Below are 18,458 nucleotides of genomic sequence, written 5' to 3' on the forward strand. Positions count from 1 at the left end.
AAGAAAAGGAGGTGATGGAGGAGGAGAGTGAGAAGGTACATGGTTAAAGTTTCTTTACCACGTGGTGCGCAGTGTCTCCGTGCACGCGCCTGTGTGCGTGCGCAAAGAGGATAAAAGCGCGTTGGAGGCGCGCGGGAGGCGTCAGGCTCACCATGCCAGGCTACCCGCCGCTGCTCCGTGTCCGCACCTCCGAGCTGGCGCGCCTCCGTCTGTCGGACTCCCGTGCGGAGTCTTACTGATCCGCGGACGATGCGGCTCCTCGCGCTCTCCTCTCTGCTCCTGCTGCTCCTCGGCTCAGGTATGGAGGCTGTTCGCTGGTGGGAGACAAACCGGGAGGCTCTCTGCTCCTTTTTCTAATGAGACTGATGTGGATTTACTCACATTAAACCTTTATTACTGTAGGAGCCTCAGTCTGCACGCGCGGACTGTGCGCTCCGGTGCGCATGAAACGATCCAGGTAAGTTTAGGCGGAGAGAGAGAGCAGAGCCAGGGGCCTCTCCAGGGTCTGGAAAGGAAGAGAAAAAGACGCAAAAACAGAAATTTTCATCAGAAATAAACACAGAGGATGTTTTTCAGCTGCACGTGCAGCTCTCATGCGGATTTATAACGTGCAAAATGTCTGCACGACTCTTTAAACAGCGATTTTTGAAAATTTAATAACTCATTTAAAAGTATTAAAGTAAAAGTCGCAGTCCTGTTTAATAGAACAAAAGTTTCTGCCTAGAATATGCTTAAAGTACTCAGTATGTACAAAGGTACAGTCGTACATACGTGACATTACTATTGGCTCATTAATGTGTATATCACTTTAATGTTTTAAGTGGACAGGATTTAGTTTAAACTATAAAACTCAGCATCATATATATTCATATTTAAAACATGCAAATTACTAAATAAACAAAAAGTAAATAATAAAATAAAATAAATGAACGGAGTACAATGTGCAGTACAGTTATGATCAAGTTGTCCAGCAAAGAAGTTGTTAAAGGTACTTTTAGTAAAAACCTTCAACACAAATGTAATGAAAGCCTTTGCCACAAGGTGGCAGCATTTTAAAGATAAGTTACATTTTAGAAAAATGTTAAAACAGAAAATGTTCTTGTAATTTTCTGCCAGAACATTGTTTTTTATTCATGTATTTATTTTTATACACATCTCCATAAATAGTACATTTTAGTAAATCCAGTGCAAGGTTAAAAAAAAACTATAGTTTTTTTTTCAAGATTACACATTGTACTGCTGTAATCTGAATATCTATGCCTTACAGCTCATTCAATAGAACTTAAACAGATAGTTATGTATCAAATTACTTAAAAGTTTTTATTTTTATTTAGATTTTATTTGATTATTTTGACTTATTTTGATTTCAGATTAATTTTTACCTTCTTAAGATTTTTTTTCATATTGCATTTTATTTTATTGAGTTCTACATCTTATTTTGCCAAAAATACCCTAAAATATGTTTGCTATGTTTAACTTAATGTTTACCTTCTCTAGCAAGTTTTAACAAATTTGTTTAAATAAAGTGTAGTTAAATAACATGTATATAGAAAACAAATGTATTTAATAAGTTAAAAAAAATTACAAAATTACACAAAAGAACAGATCACAAATGGGAAACAATAAAACAAAATAGATCAAAAGGAAAAAAAAAGAAAACACAATTGGATAAAAAAGTGATTGTGATGAAGTTGTTCATCCCAACCATCATTAAATTCTTCTTAAAAATATTTATGTTTTGCTAATTTAAAGAGACAATTTCTGTTTTATGCTACCAAAATAAGGCTATGCATAAAAATACCCTGAATTCTGTCCAGAAGTTTAGTTAATAAAAAGTAACGCTGTGCAGTTTTGACTCTGACACACTGCACCACCTTGTGGCTGATAGTGGTATTACTGGAGAGTACAGCCTGGCCTTTTTTCAAAATCATACAAACATCTCTGGAGCACATCATGGACATCACACTACAGCTGCTGTTTCTTCATATTTTTCTGCTAGTTTCAGTTCATTTTTAAACAAAGCACATTTAAACAGACTACATTTAAGCTGTGCTTCAGTGCAGTCCTTCAGTAAACGTGCTGGAGTACACTAGCACCGATCTTACTGTGCTGCACCGCTTGTGCAATCCCCACCAAAAAGCCAGAACATAGTAATCAGTTTTTCTTTTGGAGTTTCATATCTTAGTGGTTTGAAAATAAGAGGAAATGTTTAAATAGCATATTACTATGAATAGTATTAGGATGTGTTGTCTATTAGACAGACAGAGGTAGCATAATAACTATTTTACAGGATTAATGATGCATCACATTTTTTCCAATACACCATACTGAATGTTGGTCCAGCAACATCGAGTGCAAACATCAGCCTTTGTTTCAAACTGACCTGAATTTCATGTGGAGGTGATGAGAGCTGGATCTACAGTGCACGCTTTCCATGCCTGAAGGCAGCGAGGAGCAAGACCAGGAGCAGGCTCATCATTTTTCCTGCATTCATGGGTTTGTGCACCGTGAATCCATCCCCTGGGGTCAGACTGTCATCGCACAGTTTTACAGTGAAAACCCGAGGTGTCGCACGGAGAAGGAAACCATGTGCACTGTGGAGCCACGTTGAAAACACAGGATTTGAAAAACACAGTGTTTGCTCGCCACCTGGACTCTTCCACTTTCAGAAAATGAAAAGTAAGCTTGAGGATCACTGTTCTGACACACTGAAGAAGCACCAGCACCCAGTATAGTTCGAGTAGAAGTACAAGAAGACAGAAAAACACTTGCTGAAAATGATCCAGAGGTGCCCGAGAGGTTGATTCAGAACAGGATAATACATTGTACATTGTCGTGTTTTTTATCTAAAACGAGGAGGAGAGGCAGCTTTTCCTTAGGGTTAGTCAGCAACATCCACAATGTCCACAGCACTAAAGGAGACGCGTGCAGCTGCTGCCTGATACAAAAAAATCCTGTAACTCATAATTGACATTCTGAGATTAAAACTGCTGAAGAAGAAAAGACCTAGACTAGTGATGTCGTGGTGGTCTTTCATGCTTTTATTGTGTAGGGACAAATGCATGTGCACTTAAAAATGCCGAGCAAGACTTGTATATGGAAGCATGTGTACCCACACATTACATACATATGTATTTATACCTGTAAATGTTCACATGCATGGATATTTGCACAACAGCCAAATAAAATAAAAGAGAAGTGAGTACTTTTACATTTCAGAATATTTCTAGTATCAAATCATTCTCATTAAAGAGGTTGTTTATCTAAACCTGCGCTGCTGCTGCAACATGAATCTCCACTCCAGGAGTGGATTTCGTATTACGGCGGTGCTCCTCTGAACATCCAGTCCAGCCGGTGATCAGGGTTATTAGGATGCCATCTTCGAACAGGCAGGATCAAAGTGTGGCTGTCCGAGAAGATCCAAATGTAGGAGACACACTTTTATTGAGAAACAGGCAGCGTGGCAAACAGTCCAGATGTGGAACAGGCAACACAGCTGTTATTGCTTTGGGTGTTTTCTAGTTGTGTTTTGTTTAATTTTTATGTTTTTTAATTCATTTTCAGTAGGTTTGCTTGTTTCAGTTTAGTTTTTAATGTTTTAAAATCTGTAGTTTATATTGTAAGGAACGCATGTGCTGGAGGCACAATAGAAGGAAAATAGAATAGAGTAGAATAACTTTATTGTCTCATTAATGAGAAAAGGCACAAATCAGTGAATTTATGATAAAAACAAAATAATGGGTGTCAGCCCACATTCATACTTATGCATTTATAGAACTATACAACTATAGAAATACATCCCACCATATTATTATTCAGTATACTGATTTTTTGGGGGGCACAAATGACCCTTTATACACCTTTATGATAGCTAGAGGCGTCCTATAACCTCATCCTGAGAGCAGTAATTCAAGATTAAAGGAGGCTGTTCATGGTTATCAACAAAAGACCGGGCTTTTCTTAAGACAGTGTGGTGATACAGCTCATCCAATGAAGTTTATTGGAGACAGCAGGAACAGGTATTACATTAGAAATACAGCTTAATCACAGCTTGTAGACTCAAAGTATCAAACACATCCATCAAAGTCTGATCATATAAACTCTAAAAAGCGTTTTAACTCTATGAAATGAAAGTTTTCCCCTACTTGTAACTATTTGTTTTTCAACGTTCATAAATTTTCTTGGTCACCCCTGACTGCAGCAGGTGGCCACCCCTCCCTGAGCCTGCATCTGCCAGAGCTTTTGTCCTTGGAAAAAGGGAGTTTTTCCTTCCCACTGTCGCTAAGTGGTTGCTTAAAAAGGGTTGTGCGATTGTTGGGGTTTTCTCTGCGTTATTGTAGCAACTTTACAATACAAAGCCCCTTGAGGCATCTTTCGTTGTGATTTGGTGCTGTATAAATAAAACTGAGCTGAAATTGAAAATCACCAAAGAGAGGAGATGAAACTGATAGAAAAAGACAAAAACATGAAATTATCCAAAACCATGACTTCTTTTTATAGAATTTTTTTTTTTAATAACCTGTAGTTAAAACACAACATGAGAGGAGCCTGAGGAACGAGCAGGGAGATGATCCATGAGTCAGTCAGCCACAGAGACATGAGGATCTATGTGTAGCCTATACACTTTTCCCATATGTTAATAATCCTGAGGTGTGGTGTTTTAGTGATGTGTAAGACTTGAAAGGTGCTGTGTGACTGATCCCCGTCTCTAGCGTGTGACTCGCTCTGTTAAAAATATATCTTCTCAGTTATGAAAAATAGATTCAGGTCAGCGTGCTCATGACCTGCACTGGATTTCTGCCGGAAATCTGTTTATCCTTCGCTCCCAGTAAATAAGCCCCCTGAAGGACACTCGGCGTAAACAAGTCAGCTTCACTGTGGAAATAGACAAATATGAGCTATCAAAGGGAGACATGATGAAATGTGCTGCTAAGATAAACATACCAGCAGCAAGGCAGATAAATAATTGAGCATTATCTGTCACACAGATTTGAAACAGCGCGAGTAAAAGGCAGAATATTTAACAAAGTAAAACTCGACTCCACTTTGAGGTGAAACTTTCATGATAAAGCTGGAGGAAAAAACAGTGTCGAGGACCTTGTTGGGGTGAGTTATCGTGAATGACGGGGTTTCTGTGTGTGTTTCAGGGCTGGCTCTGCAGATCCAGTGTTACCAGTGTGAGATGACGCACGACTGCTCCACGCCAGAGTTCATCGTCAACTGCACCGTGAACGTGCAGGACATGTGCCAGAAGGAGGTCCTGGTGAAGGAGGACGGTAGGTCATGACCTTGGTGTAGCGGATTGGATCTGCGTGGTTATGTGGAGCTTTACAGTAAAACTTTAATAGAATCCCAAACTCAAATATATAAACTAAGAATTCAGAGCGCACAACTGTTCCCTGTGTCTCCAGGCAGGATTAGCGTGTTTGTGTTGGTGGGCGCTTAGGCAGTTATATTTCCTCAGCCGGAGGAAATCTTGTAAACAAAAGGCCGTTTTGAAGTGACGCCAAAGAAACAGTTTGTATTTCTGGCAAGTTTTAAGGCTCCCCTCTTTATGCAAAGACAGGAGAAAGACAGCTCTCCAGGCGCCACCGCCGTCAGCTGAAATCAAACTGATCTGAGGTCAGCGAGGACAGGGCCCTCGCCACACTACGACTATCATTAGAGGATGAAATACTTAGCTGCGGGGCAGCTTTCATGGATATAAACTGTGCCATTTTCATGTGAGAGGGAGATGTTTTGCATACACAGACAGCTGTGTCCTTTGTGTGAGATCAGACTTTTCTACACCTCATATCCTGCGAATTATAATCCAACAGAGCCTGACAGATAAACCGCCAGATCTGACGCTTCGGACGATATCAGCTCCCTGCAGATACACTGCTAGCAGTGTGCTGGCCTGTAAGTAATTGAGGTCGTGTGAAAGAAAGAAGAGTTTTATGGACTTGGAGGGGAAATAAGGAAAGAGCTGGAGCGAAGTGGAAAAAGGGAAGAGGGAACAGGAAGTGATCAGCACTGGAGTCTAAAAACACAAGAGGGTGAACAGGGCGCTGTAGGCTAGAACAGGTTAAACCAACTGTTTCAGTTCTAGAAAAGCTGATCAGAGTTAGCTCAATAAACTCGGAGTATGTTCATCCTGAGTTTATAATGACCACCAATTTAAAATCCAGTGGACTGACGAGACCAAAGAATCTGAACGATCATGTTTATCTTAACAAAACTGGAGAAAGGAGTCCACTCATCCACTCAGTCATCATTTACCCAGTGGAAACTTCCCTTTATAGACAATAATCATGAAGTAGGACCAAAATGTATTCAGCTGAAGCATCTCAGGGATGAAAATGATGATAAAAAGATGAATAAAGGTGTATTGGGGGGCAATCGTGGGTCAAGAGTTGGTAGTTTGTCTTGTAATCGGAAGGTTGCTGGTTCGAGCCCCGGCTCAGACCGTCTCGGTCGTTGTGTCCTTGGGCAAGACACTTCACCCGCTGCCTACTGGTGGTAGCCAGTGGGCCCGGTGGCGCCAGTGTCCGGCAGCCTCGCCTCTGTCAATGCGCCCCAGGGCAGCTGTGGCTATAATGTAGCTTGCCATCACCAGCGTGTGAATGTGTGTGTGACTGAATGTAGTGTAAAGCGCTTTGGAGTCCATAGGGACTAAGTAAAGCACTATACAAATACAGGCCATTTACCAAGTAACACTGCTGGAAGAAATAACATGATCCTGAGACTAACATGGCACAGATTCAACAAGGTGCTGGAAACATTTCTAAGATTTTGATCTATGTTGACATGATAACATCACACAGTTACTGCAAATCCATGATGTGACTTTCCTGTTACACCATGTTCAAAAAACCAGTTTAAGATGATCTGAGGTGTGTTATCATGCTGGAAGCAGCCATCAGAAGATGGGAACAGTGTGAAGGGATGGACATGGTCAGTAGCAACACTCAAGGAGGCTGTGGTGTTTAAACAATGCTCAGCAGGTGCTAAGAGACAACGTGTGCTGAGAAAACATCCTCAATCAAAGAAACTCTTCTGCACACCCTGAATGTAATAAGTAGTTATTTGAGTTGCCGTTGCCTTCCTACCAGCTCAAAACTGATCATTCTGATCATGTCTACATACACGTTAACTTGCTGCCACGTGATTGGCTTATTAGAAATTGGTGTGGTGTTAGAAATGAGCAGGTGTCCCTAATAAAGTTTTATGTGAGTGATAGTTTAAAAATAAAAAAAACATTATGCAGTGCAGCCACAGTCCATCATTTATATCCAGCTTGTGGTTTCAGTGTTTGAAGTTCAGTGACGTAGAGACCCACAGTATCTGTGATCTGCGGTTTCAGGTGCTGGTTGGACATGGCGGCTTGGATTCTCTCCCCCTTATTCAACATGTTTTGCAGCTGCTTTCTTTTCAGAGTTGTGCATTTGCATCGCTTTTGTTCGGCTCACATTATTCGGAATAAAGAATGTGCAACCTTGTTATGAAGGTTTCAATGTCATTTAAAAAGCGAGCTGACACTCGGCTTTGACCGTGTTCAGTAGAGGCTATTCAGACTTGAAGTTAGCAGGAACGCACAGAAAATCCCACAAAAACTCCGCAGTGTTTACATGCCTATCTACTGGTGAGAGCGCGGGCACTAAAGGTCGCTCTCCCTGAGGTGTCCTTCATTTTAATACCCAGTGGAAATTGGAGGCGTGCATGCATGTGGGCGGGTGGTGTTGTTACTCCCTTTCTCTCTCTCTCTCTACAGCTGATGAGCAAACTCAATAAGTTCCTGTCTTTGGAAATGTGGATCCCAATTCAAAGGGCGAGCTCGCTGCACTGTGGTGTCGACAGTTCTTTAATAAGAAAATTTCTGCATGAATGCTCATGTACGTCCCGGCTTTTATCTCGCAGTGTTATCATTAATGCTGCTCTGCGAGTACAAGGAGGGCTCGGGAATCCGGCTGACCGCACCTTATCGCTGTTTGCAGTGCAATAGATGGATTCACAATAGCAACGGCACCTCCGAGCGACGTGTACGAGTGATAAGAATGAAAATTTGTGCAGCTGTATGATTCTTACACAGTACACTTGCTGTGAGATTTCCGCCACAAGTGTGCGACTTTGCATGCTCCTCAGTGCAGATGTAGGAGCACATCCTCGGCTGGGGCTTGAAGATCAGTGCTTCTGTATCTGGAGGGCGTTAAACAATCATCTGCTTTCTTAAAGGCAGATTAGAAAGGAAGGAAATTTTCAGGCCTGAAGAACAATTTTACACCCACTTCAGAGGCACAGTCTAGAGCCAAAATCTGCTTTTTTTGTTCACCATGATTTTTCTGTAACCAGCATTCATTGTGATGGCAATGATCATAGATTCTAAAAAATGTTCCAGGTTAATGTTTGACCTGGACCTAATAGAAACAAGCATCAATGTTTAAACTCCTTTCTGATAATTCATTGGACGAAGCTTGAAAAAGTGCATTCTGGGCAAACTTTTAGGGCTCATTTTGCCATGTGAGATATCAGCTGCTCCTTTGTGCCTACATTTAGATACCATACTTGTGTTTGTCTGACAGCCTCACGCCATTATACTCCAGTAATTTATCTCATTTTTAACTCTCACCTGATGCCTGCCTTTTGTTTTCCATCATAAACCAATGAAAAGCTAGTTCATGAAAAGGGAAGGACCCCCCACCCGATGAACAGCCCTAAACTATCCCTGTTAAAGCACCAGCAGTCAACAAAACCACATGCAGAGCAAACATCTTTTCCTATGATGGCAGTTTTTTCTGCTGGGCAGCATGAAACAAGCTCTGCTTCCCGTCTTCTATTACTATAATCATCTTTCTCCTTTGATTATGTCTTGAGAAAACATAAAAGGCTGTGCTTTTAGCTTGGAGACGGATGTTTATCGCCCGTGTATTTAAAAAAGGAGATGATTGTCACGCTCCAGTGGGCCACCTTTCATTTCAGAGCTTTCTCCTTTAATGGAGGGGAGTCGATTTACTGTAATAAATGATATGAAAGTGGTCACCCTGCAACTCCTCAGAGGCAGTCTCAAAGAGACGGTAGATTAGTGTAATGGCACACAAACTCATACCAAAGAAAGTTTTTAAAGGATTTTTGCTGGTGATAGTGATAAAGTATTATAATAATATAATTAAAGGTTTTGATGTGGAAATGTCACAAAAAAAGAAAGTGAAAATACTTCCTCGGAGCTCACTGCCTGCAGGTGGCGCTATAGGGTTTGAGTGTGATGTGTGTAGGGTGACGGGACACCCTGGAGGACCGACCCTCAGCTGCTGAGGTTAGCTACTGGTATGTGAAACTTCACCGCTCTGGCAGGGAAGCAGCCCAAACTGGTACGTTGACTGATACCAGGTAGATATACTCAGACTTACCTCAACACAGAGCTCGGGCTCTGAAACAGTGTCCTGGAAAAAGCTGGAGCTGCCCTCGATGAGAGGAGGCTGGGGTGGGTCTCCTAGTATCCTCTTGGTTCGCTGCCAGTATGTTTACGTTTTTCTTGGTGAATGATAAGGTTGCTTCTTTGGATTTGGTAACAAGTCCTGACTGTTGTTTGCACTTGTTTGCAAAGCAGCAGTCAGGAGCACCCAGTCTTCTTGGAGTTCCTGGTTGTTGTGCTAGAGGATGCCTCATCTGCAACTCCATTGTTGTGCTGGATAACTTCAATGCAATGACAGAGAGACCTGGAGGAACGTGAGTGGGAGATCTTCAATTTCCACCTTCAAGCAGAACTCCAACAGCATTCTGAGGAAGGCTTGAGACACTGATTCCAAATGGAGCGTTTCATTAATCCCACTGGCACTCCTTCCATGGAGGAAGCAGGGGACAAGGGGGAGGTGTGTCACCCATCATTTTGCAGCAAGGTCTTACACTGGTGAGACTGCCATTCAGAGTTGGACTTGCTGATTTTTTTTAGTAAGGGGAGAATAATTTTTAGCCAAAGTATGAAAAAGGGTCATCTAAATTATCTCAAATTTGGCACTGCAGTTACTCAGGTAATCAGCAACACTTTTGCCAAATTTGAAGCTGACCGTATCAATGAATGGACAGATGTTACTGGTAACATTTTGCTTTAAAATATTAATTAGGTGTCGGTGCGTTGGTGGTTCTTTGTGTCTGGGGCTGGGCGTCCAGGTACACACCGGCTCACTCCTTGGCGGCCGCTTATCGGGGCCTGGAGCCTGGGGCTCGCTCGGGCCCCTTCGGGGGTGGGGTGCCCCCGGCCTCTCGGCCTGGGGCTCGGTCACTCAGGCACGGCTGGCTGCCGGCGGAGCTCATGGGCGCGTCACTGCAACTCCCCCTGGCTTCTGCTCCGCGGCTGCTGAGTGAACCCTCATCTGGGACTCTCCTCAGCTCTTACTGGAACAGTGGCGCGGCTGCCCCTCTGTTGGTCTTCCATGGTTTCTTGTGTTCTGGGGGCCTCTGGATGTCTGGAGTTTTGATCTCCTCCATACCTGCTTCACACCCTGGAGGACGGGGCTGTGGCCCCCCCACACTCCCTAGCAGATCGTTACATGGAGAAACCTTTGGAATACAAGCGCGCTGATCCACACAGGTATGCACACGGGTGTTCACTGCTCGTAGACCCAAATTACACCTTTCTTGGCTGCTACTTCGAAGCACATCTGTCCTGCGTGCTGCACAACAACATTGAATATTTAGTATTTACTGCTGTTTACACTTAGCTAGATTAATGCGATGGTGTTGTGTTTAGTATGTTGCTTTGTTTTTGGGGGTTTTTTGGTTTTTTTGCTTGTTTTCTATTCTTCTCTCAACAGGTGATCCAGGAGATTTTTTTTCTCCCCCCCTTTCTCACTGTCCCTCTCCCCTTCTGTTTTTCCTTTCCTTCCTCTTTCTTTCTCCCTTTCCTATCTCTCACTCATGTCTGTCCCGTCTGTAACATCTGGAAATAAAATATAATAAATAATAAAAACAAAGATCGACCAAATGGACCAATACGGCAATGCCACGATGATCCATTTGGCAAAGTAAATCCATTGGGTATCCTTGTTGGTCTTCAGACAACAATTCTGATGGCTAAAGAACCAAATGGGACAGGCGGAAAAAAATATATATATATATATTAATTACACCTTTCAGTAACTAAAATTAGCTATTCAGTTGATTTGCCATTATTTGAGGTTCAGAGAAAGGATTGATTTCTGGCTATCTTGAATAATAATAAAACAGTCCACGACTATTAAAAGGTACCCAGTGACTTTTTTCTTTGTAAGTTAATCCAGCTGTAGTGATCAAGACAAGAAAAACAGCACGCTTTTTACTAAGGAAACAAATGAAAACGTGCAGTTCAGCTGGGCAACATTATTGCTTAAAACTGTCTTCAAAAACATGTTTAACAGCCCATAGATGATGATCACTGCTGCGCGCTTTAGTCTTGCCGTCACACTAAGCATGTAAAATCTTCACAGAGGCAGCTGACTAAATGAAGCAGCGATGGCAAGACGAATAAGCGCAATTATTCCCCCTCGGATTCCTCTGAAAATCAAACGACAGTGGCTGATGTGTGGCAGTGCAGCACGTTAGGCAGTTGATGAAGGCAGATAACTAACACGTCACCGGCTGAGCACAAAATCATCTTGGTTTTTTTTATTGTTGTTGTTGTTGTGAAGGTTTGATTTCACCACCTGAAGCTGCGGTGTCTCATCTCTGAACAGGTTTTTGAGTTTTATGTGCACAGGTTCAAAATTAACCATCAAAAAAGAAATTCACTGACAGTATTTGAGTCTGAGCAATTCCTGGATTTCCTGTTTTTGTTCTTTAAAAGAGATACAATTCTGTCCAAAAGTCAAAAGTTTCTTAGGAGAATCACTTTCAGATACTGTTGATTGTAGATAGGTCTTTAGGCCTATCTACAATCTTTCTTTTGTCCTCCACTTCTTCAGCTTCCTCAGATTTTGTAAGGACACAGCACACCATGACAATATGTGCCACATTTTGGGGTAATAACTCTTTGTAAATCCTCTTCATTTTGCAAATATACTATTTTGTGTCTGTCAAACTCTATTATCTTAGGCATTTTTCACATATTCAACTAAATAAACTGGAACAAGTAACATGTTTTTGCAACAGGTTGAGAGTAACAAAATCCCTAAAGATACAATTTAAAATGGGTTCAAACACAACACTGGTTCATCCCTTTAGTTAAATACCTTTTTTATGCTTCAATGATTCAGAGGTAATCTTTCAAGCATCTGCCCCAACAAATACCACTCACACGAATTAAACATGAAAACACAAGATCTTAAAAAGTAAACTGAATCAAGCAAACTCAAAACTAAACTGACATCAAAATGAAATAAAAGTTATTTAATTAATGGAAAAATGTAAAAGTATTATAACCCTAGAGCCCCGATGACTCAGAGCTGTAACACCAGACTAATTCCTGTCAATGGGCCGGTTCAGATTATGTAACGACGGCTGATGACCCCAACCCAGCCACCGCTCATCTCGACAAAGAGACCGCAGAGCATCACGGAGCAAGATGGAGACAATGGCGGCTTCACCCGTGTCCGCCTGATTTCACTGCTTATCTAAATTAGCTTCGGCTATTCAGAAAAGTTAATTTACTGTATCAGAGAAAATGAAATGAGACTGTGGTTACTCTCGGAAGTTTACATTCATTCTGTTAAATCGAGGGAGCGAGGCTGCTGAAGTTTGTCAGGGTGAGGTTTTGTGAACCAGTATTTAAAGGACTTTAAAATGTATTATTATTTCTAAAAGGAAAAATTACAGGTCATACATTTTTGCACACTGTGTGGTTACTTGTGTAGCTCATGAATTTGGATGTTTTATCACAGAGCAAACTGAGCAGGCGGCAGTGATCCTGAATGGTAAACAGCATTTGACCACATGTGATGTGGAATTCTTTAACAGCAGGGAATGAACACCGACCAGCACAATGTGTGTGACGCCGGTGCCTGGAGAAAACAAAAAAGCATTTGCATCTGTATTGTGACTGTGTCTACTCTTTCAGCCATATTGACATTCATTGTCCGCTTCATGTAGTCAAATGTGCGAGGCTGTGTATATATAACTTTGGACACAGCCAGCCGAGCTCGTTCATGACATTTGGACTTCACGTTTTGAAGCCTCAGGACTTGTTAATGGTCAGTGTGCTGGTTGTTGTTGGGTAACAACTGTGTGTCAGCCAGCCAAGTAGTAAAAATGGGACACTAACTTCTTGGTGGTGGTTCCATTGAATATTATTTAGCAAAAAAAAATTTTGCTGTTGATGAGAAACTGGTCGTCCAGAGGTTGAGCATGCGAAAGAAAAGCAGTTGCACATCTTGCTTCACCGGAGGCAACTTATCTCCAGAGCATCGCAGACCGACTTAGCCTTCTGCTATTACTCATAGACAGGTTGCCAAAGGTTAGCAGACAACTGCAAACAACTGGAATCAGTGTGTGAGTGGTTGCAAACTAATATAATGACGAACAGTACTTGTAGCAGCTGTCTGTGTTGGTGACATTTTCAATAGGGGACTCAACACCAATCGGTTAGTATCTAATACACTCAAATATAAAAGGCTGCTGAGTGCCTCATTCTGCAGTTTAATCATCAACCTGTGGAGGAACTTCTGAATTTCAAGTCTGTGGTTTGACTCTAAATGTAATTAGTTATTAGACTGAATTGAATTTCTGTTTACTCAAAGTATGCAGATACTACCACAGTTCAGCAATGTACCGAATCACAGCACAGGATTATCCCAAACAGACTGCATGTACCTGCCAACCTGATTCAATAGCAGACTGATTCCACCTTACTCCTGTTTTGCTGTCTTGACACACAAAAGATGCTTTGAAGATAGCAGCTAACTGCTCTGGTCCCACATCTTTGTTCGTATGGCGTTGCTAGCAAATTGCTGCCGTTGCGCATATATTAAATGGAGGATGATGACTTTGTTGTGCCAGACAGGACCTCCAACAATCACTCGTGTTTTTTCCTAGCAACAGAGGGTGCCAGGTGGGGTCAGTGATCTGTCTGTGGGCTGCAGCAGATGGTTGCCCTCCCTGAGCCTGGTTCTACCAGAGTTTTTCTCCCACTGTCACCAAGTGCTTGCTCAGATGGGGTGGTCTGATTGTTGGGGTTTTCTCTTATTGCAGGGTCTCTGCTTTACAATACAAAGCGCCTTGAGCCAACTACTGTTGTGATTCAGTGCTATATAAATAAAACTAAATTGAATTAGTGATAAGCTAAGCAACAGACTAACTTACATCCACCTGTTATATACAGTAAATGAGATGATTTTCATAGGTTGTTTTAAGGTCACATCTTGAAGTATCTTTGGGCAAAATGTGGAACCACAAGTTACCCCAGATGTATTTATCAGTGCATGGAAAAGTGCTTAGACATAGATAAAAGCACTATGGAAGTACTAGATCCACTTGTAATCCACTGTATATGGATGGACCACTAATGTCAAGGTTGTAAGTCATACAAAATGCTCACTTTCTCTAGACTTCATCTTCTTCTACTAGACTTCTGCACACCTTTGAATTTGGTAACTACTTGATTCTACATCCTTCACCAAAAATACCTGCTGTGAAATTCCACCGTCCCCGCTGACCATTTATCTCGATGACATCTTTACTTCAGCTCGTATAACATCCGCTATCTCATTTCACTGCCTCGTCTGGTTTGATTTAAATGGACAATAAACTCCATAGAGCAGACTCACATCACTCTGTCTCCAGTAAGGAACTGTTATTTTGCACATGTCAAGGTCACTGGCAAAAAAACCCCAAAACAAAAGCATTAGCGTTGATCCTGTTCTGTGCTTCTTTAAAGTGTCAGTGAATCGCTCTTTTTTTTGGTTAAAAAGTCATTTAGAGGAGTAGCTGAAGGGTTTCCAGACACTTATTGGATGGCTCGGTCCTCCCTGTGCAGCCAAGCATGCTGATTCTCATTAGACTTCTTCTCTCTTCATCCTTTCACCCTTTTTGCCATAAATTAACTCAACAGCATAATTTAGATTGAAGTGCTGAATCTTTGGATCCCCACGCACAAATTAAATGAAATCCCACCCAGGCGCTTCAGACGTGATGGAGTGTTTACCTGATGTGCCGCGTGAGCTTCATTATGCTGATATCTGCTCCTGAAATGTGGCACATCAATGCATATATTCTCCACGCTTAAAGCTACTACATACAGAGTGTAATCAATACTCAATACTCAATTACAGAGCATGATGTCTATAAAGGACTTGTTCAGAATTTCAACTAGAAGAGCCCCCTGACTGTGTGTGAGCTCAAGGTAATCGATAAAACATTATATTATATATATTATATATTAGTTATAGGTTAGTGGGCAGTTTTGCAATTAAACAAGAAACCTCTGTGATCTATAATAGACTCTGACTGCTGCTCTTCAACTTTTTTATTCATTAACATGTTTAAAAATAAGGAACATAAAAAAATTTGGTGTACAGCTGCATTGCTGCACTGAATCAGCTCATCAACAGCAACTCGTTATCTCACAGTACAATCCAGGGGTATCTTATAGCTACAATTTAAATGTATAACATGCTAGGAGATCTCCCACTCTCTTGATTTCTGGTTTCATAGTAGGCTGAGGGAAATTTCTATTTACAAATAATTACAGACTGCTAACATGTTGCTGTCATTTTGAATGAATCTTTGTGAATGAGCACAATTTGCTGACTCAATTCGACTCAACTGGCTGCCAGATGGTTGTTTTCCTGTTATAATCCTCTTGAACACAAAGGTTGCTCAGTGCAAATGTATTATTTAAATGTAAATTTCTAACTATGTAGGCAGCAACATGTGACTGTCACTGGTTTATCACAGTTAATTGCTGTATTATTACATATAAATTTAATGTAATTGCCAACTTGACCCAATATGATCTGTTAGCTGACTGCTCATCTTATGGCACCGTTTATGGCAGGTTTCATTGACAGTGTTCATGTGCTTGACAAAAAAAATATTTTTTGTAGCCAAAAAATAAATAAGTTAAGTGAGATAACTTCATCTTATCAGGTTCAAAAATGCAACTGCCCAGTGACGTTGTCTCAGCATTCAGTTTGCATTAGCCAAGAAGCTAGATAACGTAATTAAAAAATCGCTAGCAAATTAATATGAGTAACCTAGATTGGGCTAAAAGCAAATCTAAATGGACAACATATTTATCATATTCTTAAATTAAATAAAGAAAATATTTTCCATTTTTTCCAGAAGACAGTGTTGGTAATTACAACATTTCCCCAACATTTTAAAGCTATGATATCATAACAACATGATTGGTCAGTAGCAATGTCATGGACCTTAACTCAACCCAAAAGTGTTTTGTACTCTATGGGACATTTTACCATAGACTACAATAGGATCAGATGTCTTTTTGCACATGTATCACCCACTTTCACATTGGCTGCACAAGATCTGCTCTTCCTCCTGAGCTACAGCCACCCCAATTTTTTATTTTTAATTTCCATTTATCACGCTTTATAAATGCTGATACTGACATATCAGCAAATTGCTAATATTGGCTGATTACACTGTCTCACTGATAAATCAGCTTTGCAAAATGGCTTTCCTTAAATGGGGTTTCTAGCTGTCCTCATTGAACATGTCTAATTCTGGCTCCACGCTATGATCATTGCAAGCCAAACTTTATGCACCATGGATCTATTAAATTTTGTTAGGCCATTAAGCCTGATGTATGTAGACTATAACACGGGTGAGGGCCCAGATTACAAAATAAAAGTGACAAAGAAAATAAAGCAGCAAGAATGGCCCCATCAACATCAAGATACTTAATGTGAGTGACAGATCGTCTTTATTGAACTTTAAATGAGAAAGTTAAAAAGCTCCAGAGACGAGAAAAAAATCAGTCAAAATCTGACAGGGTGTGAAAAAATAATAAAACCTGAAGCCCGATTAATGAAAAACTGTGAGTGACATGTACAAAAAAAAGGGTTGATCTAATGATTGCACACAGAGGGTGGTGACTGGTCTGGAGTTTAAATAAAGCTTCTAGATGAAGGTATGAATGAAGATGAAGGAGGCTAGCACACCAATAAAAAACCTGTGACTGAAATGAGAAAAACCATCACATTTGTTTTCTTTGTCAGTAATATCCCACTTTTATTAACGCTCATTTTCCCCTGACTGAACATGTTACCCACTGTTTCCATCTTCAAATTACTGCTCAAAATATTAAAATAAAAAAACACATATTGACTCTGTTCCTCGGGTCCAAGCATCAAAAAATGACTCATCTTTCTAACATGCTGCTGTTCCTTGTCCGTTAGCTTATTTATTTTTTGGCAGATACATGCACCCAAAAACTACTCAGTCATCATTCTTGGCCTTGCCAGGTTATCAGCACTATTCATATTTAGCATGGCTTGAAGCTGCATTTTTAAATAGCATTAGAAACATACTAGACCAGGCATGATGCTAGGAGCTCAAAGCGGGTGGGGGGGTTGTGTATAAAGTTGCAGTGATCAGATCGTAGAACGGGACATGCTCTTGAAGTGTTTCTGAGGTTACAAACACTCTTTTTTTTATTTTTAAACAAAAAATTTTCTGAGTTTGTTTTAAAAAATATATCCGTCCACATCCAAGTGTTGTCAAGACCATCTTAAAGCAGCAGGTGGCGATGTAACTCCAACCGTGAAGAAATGTTGACCATTCAAAAGTCCTTGTCCACACTTTAACACTGAATCCAAGTTTTCCAAACTCTTAACTCTGGCAGAAGTTTTCAGGGATCCAAAACATCAAAAACAAACAGCCAAACGCATAATAAAAGCTATATTTACCAAAATAGTCGTGTACGTGTAGACGCATCCTGGCATTAAGAATTCCAAACCCAAGTTATAAAGACAGCTTTGAAGATTATCCTGAACTCACCATGTCCAGTAGTTCAGAAAAGATCTATGCCTTTAACCTGTCATATTAAACGTCATTTAAGGGACGCAGTACATGTATTGATTTCTTTGGTCAACAATTTGAGATCCCAGTTGTAATAGTCATTGGACCTTACTGGATTCACACCTTAGCTGTAGAACTAAATCCTCACGCTGACGATTTATAATCAAACTGGTAATTTGTTAGCCAAAATATGTGAATGAGTAACAACACCCACAAAATATTTAGCAGTACTTGCAGAAGGGTTCCCGATGTCGAGTGTATAAAAAATTGAAGGATGCACAATTTAAATGAGCAAATCCAGACCCTTTTCTTTCCAAGATCCTTTAGAACAGCGGTCCCCAACCCCCGGGCCTTGGACCGGTACCGGTCCGTGAGTCATTTGGTACCGGGCCGCGAGAGTTGAGGCTCAGGTGTGAAATGTATAGTTTTCAGGGCTTTTATCGGTTTTCAGCGTTATTTTGTTATTGTTTTTATCGTTTACTCGGTTTTCCTTGGTCTTTTCACGTGTGTTATGAATAAATTTTCTTTTTTTC

General features: G+C 40.8%; 1 protein-coding gene across 1 annotated transcript in view; it reads left to right on the forward strand.

Moving 5' to 3' along the window:
* The first annotated feature begins 152 nt into the window (after nucleotides 1–152).
* Nucleotides 153–18,458, forward strand: part of LOC102195885 (ly6/PLAUR domain-containing protein 1-like) — a 23,967-nt gene continuing 5,661 nt past the window's right edge. The window contains exons 1-2 of the mRNA XM_005736905.1: nucleotides 153–222; nucleotides 5,148–5,276. Of these exons, the coding sequence (XP_005736962.1) occupies nucleotides 153–222; nucleotides 5,148–5,276 (199 nt within the window). The remainder of the gene's footprint in view (nucleotides 223–5,147; nucleotides 5,277–18,458) is intronic.

Source organism: Pundamilia nyererei, unplaced genomic scaffold (assembly GCF_000239375.1).
Source record: "Pundamilia nyererei isolate P.nyererei 1_Seehausen unplaced genomic scaffold, PunNye1.0 scaffold00071, whole genome shotgun sequence".
NCBI classification, from domain to species: domain Eukaryota; kingdom Metazoa; phylum Chordata; class Actinopteri; order Cichliformes; family Cichlidae; genus Pundamilia; species Pundamilia nyererei.